Below are 13,115 nucleotides of genomic sequence, written 5' to 3' on the forward strand. Positions count from 1 at the left end.
TGAATCAATGCTAATAAAAATGATTGATTTGCCAATATCACTTTTGAACCCCCAATAAATACTGAAATTTCATCAAACTGTCAGTGATGGTTATTTAAATAAAATAATTGCTCTTAACTGTGTTGTGTTACGAATATTGTGTTTTAGATTAAAGTGGTGTTATAACCCTCATACTCTTAGGAACTAACAGAATGCAACATCAAGAATATGCGTAGGAAACTTAATTATGGTGACAATCCACAAAAGAAAACTACAATGCATGCTGGGTAACATCATAGTACAAAACTCATTCATGACTCCCAGCATGCATGGTGGTTGTTTATCTGCATTACTTTGTTGATAATCACCATAGTTGAGATTTGTATGATGAGTGTTGATGTCTAAGTGTGTCAATAAGACTTTCTTTTTATATTGTCACAGTAGTGCATTTGTGAACCAGAACATTTAAACCAGACATTAAAGACATTAACCAAGCCATATAAGATGGTGATCACATGGTGATCTCAATCATCTAACCTTTTGTAAGCCATCAATAACCTAGTGTCTGTGATACCCGAGTATGAGGTACAGCATGGGTACACCCCATCCGAACATAACATATGTTGAAAAACCCTCAATACGTCTTTGGTGTAAATATAAATTTCTACATTTGTTGGGTTTCAGAGGGGATGGAATCATTAAAGCTGTGTGCTATATCTTGACTTGAGAAGACTAATTTGCTTCTTGTGCAAAACTAAAAAAGTTACAGAGAATACTCAACTTTGTGAATGAAAAGGCATAGTTTTAATAAGGTAACAGGGTAATAATAGGGTAAAAGTTAAGAACTCTTGCTTATTTATATGAACAATCCATTAATATTTTATTAAAAGCCCATTGAAGATGCCTATAAGAATTGTTTAAATTCATACTTGATAAAAAAAGTTTCACATTTCCGAGGTTCTTAGAAGCTACATACCACTTTGCAATTAGTAAACACTGTTTACATCCGGCTTCAGGGATTTTTTTAAGTATCTATTTATTTTAGTGTTAAAAAACTGAGACAGCATTATTTACATCTTCCAAAGTGGCATCCATGTGACCCAAAAATCTAATTCTGACATAACGAACGAAAAAGTTTGATTTTCACCCTCAATTTCACTATGATTACAAATTCAGACATGGCTTTACTCAGATTACTATTGCAAATAAACTAAAAAAAAAGGATGTTGTGCACTGATAAATAATTATAATAAATACTGCAACACTGTGTAAGCCAATTAGAATAATTATTTTTAATTTCATGCCGACTTTAAAGGGGATTTTCTCAATATTTTTCAAATAGTTGTATCTCGGCCAAACGTTGTCATATCACAACAAACACAAAAACAAAAGCTTTCAGAGGATGTATACATCTCAATTTCTAAATATTTTACCTTTATGACTGGTTTTGTGGTCCAAATATGCTGGAAGTGACTGGCAACATTTCATAAACACGCTGGCGAAGAAAGAGTTGAGTTTAACATCTAAAAAACGAGTGAAAAGTAAATATGAGATTTTGTACAAATGATTTAACATGGTCAATGTCACAAATATTTCTTAGTAATTTCACATCAAGTTTTATTAGATTTTTGAAAAACGAATTAATATAAATTGATTTGGAATCTCAGATGTTCAGTGTAGAAGTTCCTGTCACAGGATCAGATTTTCACTACACCACATGGTTGTCGTAGCCAAAAGAGTTCTCAATAAAAATGTTATCGCAATATCTATCCAAATGTTTTCTTAAACAATGCGAATTCATAATTTTTTGGTTAATCAATCATATATAGAATACAAGTGTATGGAGCCAGAGAAAGAGTTTGGAACAATTTTGTCTCTTAAGGCAACATTTTAAATGGGTTTTGAATAGTTTAGTTTATAGTTTACAAATAGTAGATTTTTAATATCACGTTTATTTTCAGTATGGTGTACTGTGACTCCCATGTGGAAACCAACAGAACAGATATGAATAATCACTGCTAGATTTGGCACAGAGGGTTAACTTCCTGTGGATGAGGATGTCAACCTGCAGCTAATTTTCAAAATGATCAAACAGATTTGTAAAATCTTATTTCACATTTTAATAGATTTCCTATGCTGGGCATAATAACACATTCAAGTTATGTGGTCCCTTTCCTATTAGTTCTCTCAAACTCAAGAGGGGGTAAATGAGATTTTCTGTGTTTTTACTTTTGCAACAAATTAGTCGTGTCTCTTTATTAACTGGTGGGTGCCAGTGCCGTGTGCCAGCGCAGTGTTTCCTAATCTGCTTAAATTTCCCTTTTAACAGCACCTGTGCTGCTGTTCCACTTCACTTTGAATGGCTGTATCTCACAGATGCTCGGCATGAAATTCAGGGAGATGAATGCTGGGTTCAGAGTAATGAAGGGCACTTTCATGTTTGATCAAGCTAATGATCCTAATTTTACTCCTATTTGTTTCATTTAAAATCCAAATGATCTCTCACATCACATGTCTAAAGGGCTCTTTTGGCGTGTCCGTCCAGGCTACTGTTTCTGTGAAAAATGATTTTAATACTTCTCCCCCACATCTTGGCCATTATTACTGCTCATTTGCATCAGATTGGCCTCGCTTAGATTCGCTGTGTTCCACACTTTAGTGTCTCCGTCTCCTACACCTGAGCTGCCCTGTATTCACGAGTCATTAACGACAGATTATGTCTTTTGCCATGTGGCTTTTGCATAAAACAGGGGATTCTTTCTTTATTTTTATCATTCTGTTTGCATTTGTTGTTTTAGTAATAGTCTTTGTCTGGTCTTTTTTGTTAATTTGTTATCTGAATATAGTGCAAATAGTTATTGGCAACACAGAAATATGTCAAAGTGAGTCAAATTTACTCTCTCTCTCACCTCACATTATGAAATAAATAGTTAATATCGTTATCCTATTATCTTATTGTATGGTTGTCGATTTTGATATTGTTTTAACTATATATTACTCTATAGCACATTACACAGCTGCGGAGAGACCATTTCGGTGACCGTTTTTTATTTTAAAAATTACTATTCATAGGTATGTGTTTAGGTAAAATAGACATTTTTGTTTCTGTGAACTATTTGCAAGATTTTTTCTAAATTTCAAATAAAATCATTGTTTTATTTTGCATTTCTTTGCAGCAATTAAAACTGGAGAAATAGTTGAAAATAACAGAAAAAATGGTCTGTATTTTTTCAGATATCTAAGTATTATTAAACAATTTATTATTTGTACATGTATTTAGGAAAAAATCTTAATGATTTTTATCACATTTTCATGTGTCTTGTCATGCTGTCAGTCTTTCACATTGCTTTTGGATGTCCAGGTTTGATTTTGTTGAAATTCATCAGACACTTGACTGGAATGGCAACAAAACATCTAAAATTTTGATTTGAAATACAAATTTGCATTGGTCTCTTAATTTTTTTGCGGCTGTATATGAAGTGTAACGTAAGAAAATCTACATTTCAAACTTCTGTTTTAAGAGCGTAAAATAATTATTTCAAACTCAAACTGCAGGCTTATTTTGTAGTCAAGATTGTTAAGACACTGTTTAGAAGCATAACATTCATAGTGTTTTATCATTCAGAACACTTGAAATATCTTGTTGTGAGCTCAGTAACCTAATATCCGAAAATTCTCACATCGCCTTCTCATAAACCTTTCAATTACATCTGGTGATATAAAAAGATGGCATAAATTACGTTGTCTGCAGGGACTCGTTTTCCATGCCAAGTCACGCACAAAAGAATTCTCATCTGCCTCATTGCTGGAACAAAATGAAGCCATTCGTTTTTTCTTGTGGGCAATTTTCTTCTGATTTGAAGATGCACGAACTAGAGAGATATAACAATTTGCAATCTCATCTTTTCTGTAGACTGGAGTCTCCCACACGTTCACTATACATGGAAGCTCCTAAAGGTGTGAAGATAGAAGCTGATGCAGGGGATTTTCAAGCGACCTGCAGGAGCGATTTGCGTCTGGAGTCGAAAGATGGAGAGGTAACGGTCCTTCATTCAAGGCTAATGCTCTTCGTGACCGTGGAAGGGATGCTAGTTAAATCATCTCTGTGTTCTGACATCGTCATCAACTATTAGTCGTCATCACAACAAGCTTTCAATCAACAATACAGAACATCCATATGTGCCTCGCTCATCTTTAGAGGGAAGCAGAGATGCAACGCATCCATGACAGTTATTTGACTTAAGTATCAGTGATTAAACATTGACAGACTGGTTATGCCGTGATAAATGATGTGATGATGATCATTTAAGAGTCACAGTTGGAATGAAAGAAAATATGATGAATTTTAAATGATCGCCATATGTTTTCAAATTAATGAATGATTATTTGCAGCAACGTGCAGAAATGTAACTAGGCGGTAAGTCTTAAAACACAAAAATGTTATGTTTTGCCGGGGGCTTAGTAACAATAAAAATAATAAATAGAGAGTATTCATTAAAGTGATGCGTCGTCTGAAAATGACACTATTTTGTCATTATTTTATCCTCATGTCATTTCAAGATCTTTTTTCAACATCTTTTTCATGATATATTTTGAATTATGTAATTGAGACTAAAATGTAAAAAACGTAAAAAACAAAAAAATGACACAATTTAACTCTTAAAAATAATGCTGCTTAAAAGGTTCTTCACAGTGATGCCAGAGAAGAACCATTCTTGGTTCCACAAAGAACCTTTTGTGAAGTAGAAAGGTTCTTCAGGTGTTAAAGGTTCTTTATGGAACCATTCATACAAAAGTGTTCTTCTATGTTATCGAAGTGAGTATTACTCAAGTCTACAGAAGCTGTAAAATAAGTCATTATTTACTGACAATCTCTGTCAGGCTTTTTGATTCATTGTTCACTTTTGGGTGAATCATTCCTTTAAGGGTGTCTAAAAAATAATGAGGATGTCCCAAAAGGTTTCTGAGTTTTGCTAAGCATGGGGGAATAACGCCCGGTTTACACCCAGTATTAAGGTGTGTTTTGGTTGATCAGCTTACAAGTGGGCAAAGGAGAGACGTACCTGTTTACTGCTGGTGTTATAATTAAGGATGCACGATAATTTATCAGCCATATCGGTATTAAAATAAAATTGATGCTGATATATTATAGCCGATAAATCATAAATCATTTTCTCTGGTTAAACTTCTTTAGCTGCAGGATGCTCAAAGATAAAAAACAGTACAGTATTGTCTTTCTGTTGTGATCATTCACCTACTGCTATTAGCAAAACATTGTTGATGAAGGTACAGTATGTAGATAGTATTTATGAATGTGTAGATTATAGGAACAAAGTATATTGTTTGAATCAGACTGCTGACTGAATGCTGTCTGTCTTAAAACCTGTTAGACATTTGGCTATTAAAGAGTACATAACTAGGGATTTTTAAGGTCCTACTTTGGTTTATGGAGTGTCCAACAATAAGTTTTTAGAAGGTGTAAAAATGCTATTATTTCTGAATAATAGGCAGTTATTCTTACCATACTTCTAGACTGACTCTGAAATGATTCGTTCCACGATTCATCTTTCTAATCCCCTTCTTTCTGCTAGCTTAGTCTGATGTGATTGGTCGGATGGTCTAGTCTGCTGTGATTGGTCTACAGAATATAGAGGCTCATGAGCAACAGTGTTTAGGGGAGAAGAGTGAAATTTTCACGCGCAGTCCTAGCAAAACGTAGGCAGGGACTTTATGTAGTGACGTAAATCTGCGGCGGTTCATAAAGCGGACTAGGGACGACTCGTTTGCAACTCCCTTTTTCCGAGCCAATACATTTGTTAGTCATTCACCTAGGAATTGACAACGTGTCAAACTGCTTACTTTCAAACACAGCGACATAACACACTGCATGAAATGTCATTTTTATGATCTCATGTTTTCAACATCTCAATTTTTTTCTGGATTGCTATGGAAGAATATCTATAATTCGTTTATTAAATAAACATTTTATCAGAAATGTTTGAAGGTTAAAGAATCTTTAATTCTGCTTGGTACATGATTTTCAGGGGGAAAAGAAAACTAACGGTTACCTTGTTTTCTGCAGTTAGAGTTTTCAAATGAAGGCAGTTTTCCACTTTCTGCCTTTTGTTTAAGTCTAGGGGAACTTATATTAATATTTAGATACTGTAAATCAGCCATATATTAGTTATCGGCTTCCAATGTTAAAGAGTTATCGGTTATCATTATCAGTCAAAATTGACATATTGGTGCATCGCTAGTTTTAATCCATCCCTTTTGTTGACTTTTGACCACCTCTGTCCTGATATTTCAATCTAATGGATGAAATAAGTACATGCAGTTTACAAATAAATGTGACCGTAAATGCGTCATGTTCAAAAGCAAGGGTAGACAAAACTTGAAATATATCATGTTCATAGGCGACGCTTAAGAGTGACTGCTTTTGTGAATGCTCAAATGCATTTTTGACAACCCTTGGAGGTGGTCGAAGTGGACAAACTCAAAACGCTTTAGACCCCGTTTACACCAGTCGTCCACTTGTGATCCGATCAACCAAAATACACCTTAAGACCAGGTGTTAACAAGAGTGCCAAATTAAAGGACACAAAGCCATCACATTTTATTTCAATTCGAATGAAGCTGTTAAATAACATTCAACGAGAAACAGGCCAATGTCGTTATTTACTGATATATCTCTGTCTCTCTTCTTGGGTGAATTAATCTTTGAAAAATATTGTGTGTGTTCCAAATAGTGTGAAAGACATTTCACGACCCTTGAGTCGTGCCATTTGACTTGCAGGTTGACAAAATACGGATAAATGAGCGAGTCATGCCCCCCCAGACTCAGTCCGTTAGAGGGATTTGACTTGTATGAGGACGCTTAGTCAGAGGTTATGCTTTCTTGACTTTCACTTTACCGTCTCATGCTGCTCTCCGATATCCCCGAGCGCTTTCATTTGTCCCGTTCCTTTTACCCGTAGAAGCAGACACCTCCGCCGGTCCTCAGAGCCCCCCTGACAGTTCTGCCACAATTAGTCTGGAGGTTTGCGCATAAGCCACCTCTGAGTAAAAAAAGAGCAGTCGCCGGCTTAGATTTTGCTCTCCAGCAGATGTCTGAAGAAGTCAGCTGAGACCCCTGCTTAAAATGTGTTTCGGGTCATTTGATGGGAATGTTTCCTTGAGGCTGTCAGTAATGACTCCTCATACCTTTTTATACCCGCACTAGCTTCTCTCCCAGCCTTGGTAATACATGCTTTCTCAAGAGTCCCATGAAAAATAGAAAGTGAAAAATGAGACGGGTTCAGCTCGGGCTTAGGGCACGAGTCAGTCTGGCTGAGACTAACCGGAGTGCTTATGCCACTGGAGCTGTTATGATTGGTTGGTTGTTGGAGGTTAGGGGACTTGACTTAGATGAACACTGTGGCAGATGGGATATGTTGTACGGTGGAATGAAAATGTTGGTTTGGTGAACCTTAGGTTAACAGAATTTTTAAAGATTGTGAAACGAAAAGGTTGTGGGCCAAAATCGAATGGGCTGCATACATACAGTAGGTTGCTACATTTTTAAAGGATATTTCACAACTGAATCAAGATTTCCCCATGTTTTACTATTTTTATATGTTTTTTAGGCATCCTAAACGAATATGATTTCCTTTTGGAAGAACAATGCAGTTGTTGTTATAGCGGTAGAACGGGAGTGGATGGTAGTTGACTATTTGAAAGTACAAAAAGTATCATCAATCAAAAAAGGGCTCGCTACGGCTCTGTGTTCTTAACAAATGTCTTCTAATGCGAATCGATGCTCGCTGATGCTTGCTTTCCGGCAAATTACAGTAACAAATGCTTCCGCATAAAGGAGCGACATCCTATTGGCTCAAAACTAAAAATGGCTCCTTTGTCACCGGAATTTACAAAAGCAAGTATCAGAGCATGCGCAGCCCGAAGTATATCAGAAGCTAGAAGTTAACGTTACTGGTTCTGTCAATGTGGATGTTTCTCATAAACAAATACATCGGTTTGCTTCAGAAGACCTTCGTTAAGACCACAGCGCCATTATTCACAATGTTTCACGTCGTCCACCATTTAGTCCGGCATTCTTTTATAGCCCTTTTAGTGGAAAATACATTTGATCCTGCCATATATTCAATTTCAAGTACTGCAGAAGGTTACAAGTAACCTACTTAAAGGCTTCATGTCTCCAGTGCATCCGTGTTGGCGGCATACATTGGCACTGACTGTGCAGTCAGCTCGCTAGGTCTCGGAACAGACTATAATATGTATATAGGAGAGCTATAATGTGTAATGATGAAACAAGTTTCAGATTCTCCTTTCTTCTCTCTTTAGATCACCTTGGATGCTAAGAAAATCAAGCTCCTACGCCTGCCCGAGGGAAAGGCCTCCCTCTCTGGAAGCAGACAGACTGTGTTTGAGGTGTGTGTCTGTCCCAATGGAAAACTCTTCTTATCACAAGCAGGAACTGGCTCTACCTGCCAGATCAGCAACAACGTATGCCTCTAAAAACACACTCACACACACTCGCACATGAAGAGGATCGGCTCCTCTTGAAAAATCCAACCGGAACTGACAGTGGATTTTCTCAAAATACTTTCAGAGCGACGTCCTCTCTTTTCATAAACAATGTCGGAACCAGAAACTTTTGAGGTGATCACCGGAATACAATTCAACACGACAGTCGCCGATCAGCTCCAAAACCAATGTTTTGTTTTTCAGTAAGATTTGATCTATTTTTACAGCCATTTCAATAAAGACGGGACTGTGGGCGTTATCATACATAAATATTACATTTCTCCTCTTTGTGCTATTATTCACGTCTGTGGAGTACAGAAATACAGCTACATTTATTTGGCAGACACTTTCCAAAGTGACTTGCAGCAGATTCAACCTCTATATTTGTATTGTTTCCTGGAAATCCAACTCATGACGTTGGCATCTCCGAGTGCCGTGCTTTTGCAGCTGAGCTACGGGAACACGACCACAGCCATCTGCAACTCCAATCTGATATTTCCTTTCAATGGAAAACCTTTGTGACGGTGATCACCTGTATCCAAACTGTGCTCACACCGGGCTCCAACCCGTGCGCCCACTTCTGTTCGAAAAGGAGAACAGCGCCTGTGCCTTAATTCAATGCACTCGTGGCAAGAAGCACACCCCACTGACTTTTCTTTAGACATGGAGACTTCGATTCATTTCAGTTACTTGCCTTTTGCTCCCGAAAATTAACTTTTTTAATGAAGTGAAAAATGACCCCGGTTAGAAACAGATTAACTCACCAGTTGTGTTGCCGATAATCGCTTTCATTTGAAATGGAGAAGAGAACATTATCTGTGATTAAGATTTCAAGTTTTGTTGTTCTGTTTGTTTCATTTTGCACAGAAAGAGGATACGTTGAGTTTTGGCGAAACATTTGTTTTTGGGTTTGTATTTAAAACTGATCTAAACTTTTGTGTTCTTGTGAGTGGTTGAAAACTAAAATGTGCTACACGGCCCGTCGAGAACCAACCAAAAATTGAAGCTGTCATTGTGTCATGTAATGAGATTGAACTGTAAGATGACAGTTCCCTTGGTCTGTGTTACGGATGCATACGGTTGGAATTGATTTCACCATCTGTCTAATAATCCAACAAGAAAAAAGTTGAATTAAAGTTTTAAAGAACCACAAATTAGATCATAACCTCATTTATTTCGTCACCTCTGTAATCTTTACAGATGCGTGTCATATACACATACATTAACAATTTGAGAAATTCTAATTTGAGAAAATATTTTGAAGAAATAAAAGATTAAGGTTGTAGGATGTAAGAAATTTAAACAACATAATTTATAACAAAGTAATAAGGGAAAAAAGTTTTTTGTCAACAATGAAAATTGTATGACCGGCCATGTCAGCTCCATCATACTAAAGTTGAGATTTTCTGCAATTCAAAATCAAACAAGATGATTTACAAAAAATGACAAATCATACTGAGATGTGGGCCTGTTCAACGATCGATCACATCCAGAATAAAATTTTGTGTTAATAATAACCTATGTCTGTGAACTGTGCATATTAATTATGCATTTATAAACACATACACATACATGTTCATTTTTAAGAAAAATATACAAATGAATAAACGTTAATATATTTAAAGTTTATTTAAATATTAATATATACAACAAGGAAATATTACCTAAATATATACACGTGTCCATGTATGTGTTTATAAATGCAAAAGTATAAAAATATGTACAGTAAACAGACATAAAGTATATTATGTATATTATGTAACACAAACTTTTATTTATTGAACAGCCCAACTGAGATGAAGTAAAGATCCTCAAATGTGGAATCAATTACTTGTCAAAACATGTCAAACTGTCTTTTTTATTATGCATATAGAAGCATTTTCACTATTGGTCTCAGACTTTAGTACCCGACTGTACGTTTGCCAAAATTAAAAAAAAAAGTCAAGTACTCCTATTAGACTCAGACCGACTCCGTGAAATACTTTTTCACATCTTCTCCTGTATAATTACAATCATTTCACACTCCAATGAATAATATCCCACTGAAGGAAGAAAAAATTCCCTTGATATAACTAATGTGATTCTCACTGTAACTCATTACCACTGGCCCACTAAATTTGAAGCAATGAGGAATGACAGCTGTGATCATTACATTTAAAAGCTAGCGATTGTTGACATCCTATTAACATACTAAATGCTGTGAGTAGACAGGGACACAGGGAGATCTGTGGGGAACGGCACAGCATCACAGAAGGGCTTCATCTGATTTTTTTCTTTTGATTTTTCAGGAGATTTTGAAACTCCATAGCGTGTGTGTGAAGTGCTTGATTCATCTTGTCTAACATCTTTTGCATGATTTAAAGTCATCGACAGATACATAACTTTTTTTGTTTTAGTTTAAAGAAGGGACATGACGACATAGAGTAAAAACACTCTTGTATTTTTTCATGTAGTGTATTTCCCTGTCTTGCACGAACAGCTCCACTAAAAGCAGGACTTTAGGACAAACACTTTTGTTGTTTGATGTGCCCATTTATTCTGTTTTGATGAACTACATTTTGTGCTAAATAAACCTTTTCTCTTCAGTCATTTAGCGTGTTCAGGAATAGAGTTAGCATTTAATTTTGTCTCTTCTCCAAAAAGATGTTAATTCTCAACTACGTGTATGTACAATTTTGTACGAGGAGCACAAAATGTTTCCTATATTTTTTGATAATAAAAATACACATCAGCTCAAGTGTAAATTAGCTTTTCGTGTGTGACAAATATACTGGATGAATCTCCCTCATGTATACATTTGTGTAAATAAAATAAAATAAGGGACTTTCCTTTCGGAAATGGCTAATATGACAACACTAAATGCCTTGGGTTGAAACTGGGGCTTATTTGTTTTGTTTCTTAAAAATAATGCAGCGTTTAGTCAGACACATGTTTTGTGTTGTACACTTTCACACATTAAAACTTTAAAAATTTGTTGGAGAATGGAAACTTATTTTATGTTTCTTTATTTTTCTATTTCTTTTTCCCGTTTTTGAGGTAATATAAATAATTAAAATCCTCACACATTCTATGCAAAACATGTGTGGTTGTAGAGAGGAATTTATTGATGCAAAGAAACATGTCAGCTGTCTATATTACATTTATTATAATTAATGTATACCGGTTTGTATTTATGAATTGAGTTGCAACCTAAACTGAAACAATAAACTTGATCAAAGAAAAGCTGGATACATTTCTCAAAATGACAAAAATGAAACAAAGTTTTCTTTTCTTTTGTGATATAATACATGTGCCAATGGAAGAAATTGCCTGGTCTCACACAATGCCTTTGAATCTGTTCCAACATTCAAGACAATAATAACTTTATTGCAACCAGTGGTTCATACTGCTGAAAGTTTATAAGCATCAATATTTACTGGGCTAAACTCTCTCTCTATATATACTTGTACATTAACAATTTTAAAAGATAACACTACAGTATGTATGAGAGGTGTCTGAAATTGAAAAATGTTTGGAAGCTATTCATGTACTTTCATGCAATTTATGGGTAGTTGACAAGTAAACCGTACAATGTGTCCTACAGTGTGACAGTCAAAATGTAGAAAAACATATTTAAATGTTACATGTTTAAAATTATGAATAGTTATCATAAGAGATTTTGATTTAGCATAAGACAGATTTATCTTTTTTTTGCTATCACACCATAGGACATAAAAGGGCAGTTGACCATTTATATAAATGTTCACTGAGTCACTGAGGTTATATATTTGGGAAATGGCTGTGGTAAGATGACGACTTTTAACATGTTCAATGTTCAAGGCTGTAACCCTAGCAACCACACGGGAAAAATGATTTCATGGGTGGCACTGTGAGGCTCAAACCAGAAATCTTAGATTTACCAGCCTTTGCCATCCATCCACACGCTATACTGTATATGTAAACCATTTGAGTTTTACTTTAGAAGAAAAAAACTTTGGAAAACTGCTGACAAGGCCATTTCAAAAGTCAACGGCGTAGACTCAACTTGGAAATTCTTTACTGACAATTACAGCATCTGTAACCATGCTTGCATCCTGTGAACCCCACCTGAACTTCAGCATTGTCAACCGCTAATTATTTTAGCCAATGCATTATTCATGAATATTTATCACGCATGATATGAGGTTGTAATTGTGGCTTAGACCTCGCATAAATCACATGAAACCGTAAGCTATGACTATATTTAGAAAGCATTGCTATTATAATTGTACTGTAGCATACCATTCTGAAATCCACTGTTAGTTTAATTGTAACTTGTGTTTGTGTTGTAATTCTGTACTGCCTGAGCAGAGATTCTGGCTGGCTGTTGGCGGGGATTTCGCTGTACTTTCTCTTAGATCACTTGAATGATTTCTTTAAGTCCTTGGCCCAATTTGTCTCTAATGAAGTGGTTCTCTACAGAAGTGACAGCCCGGTTAAAATGTTAATTAAATGTAATGACTTGATCAGATTTTTCCAAAATTGTTCCATATGCAGCAATTAATTGCACATGATTGCACATAACGGCACATCATTGTTGGGTTTAAAGGTAATTTTGGACTGTGCCTGATGAAAACACTTAAACCAGCTCCAGT

At 35.7% G+C, this 13,115-nt stretch overlaps 1 protein-coding gene across 2 annotated transcripts in view; it reads left to right on the plus strand.

The window, feature by feature from the left end:
* sgcd (sarcoglycan, delta (dystrophin-associated glycoprotein)) overlaps positions 1 to 11,476 on the plus strand; it is a 157,517-nt gene extending 146,041 nt beyond the window's left edge. For both annotated transcript variants that reach the window (XM_056731719.1, XM_056731718.1), the window contains exons 7-8: positions 3,893 to 4,016; positions 8,320 to 11,476. In XM_056731719.1, the coding sequence (XP_056587697.1) occupies positions 3,893 to 4,016; positions 8,320 to 8,493 (298 nt within the window). In that variant the 3' untranslated portion in view covers positions 8,494 to 11,476. The remainder of the gene's footprint in view (positions 1 to 3,892; positions 4,017 to 8,319) is intronic.
* Positions 11,477 to 13,115: the final 1,639 nt, after the last annotated feature.

This window comes from Triplophysa dalaica, chromosome 19, assembly GCF_015846415.1.
Source record: "Triplophysa dalaica isolate WHDGS20190420 chromosome 19, ASM1584641v1, whole genome shotgun sequence".
Taxonomy (NCBI): Eukaryota; Metazoa; Chordata; class Actinopteri; order Cypriniformes; family Nemacheilidae; genus Triplophysa; species Triplophysa dalaica.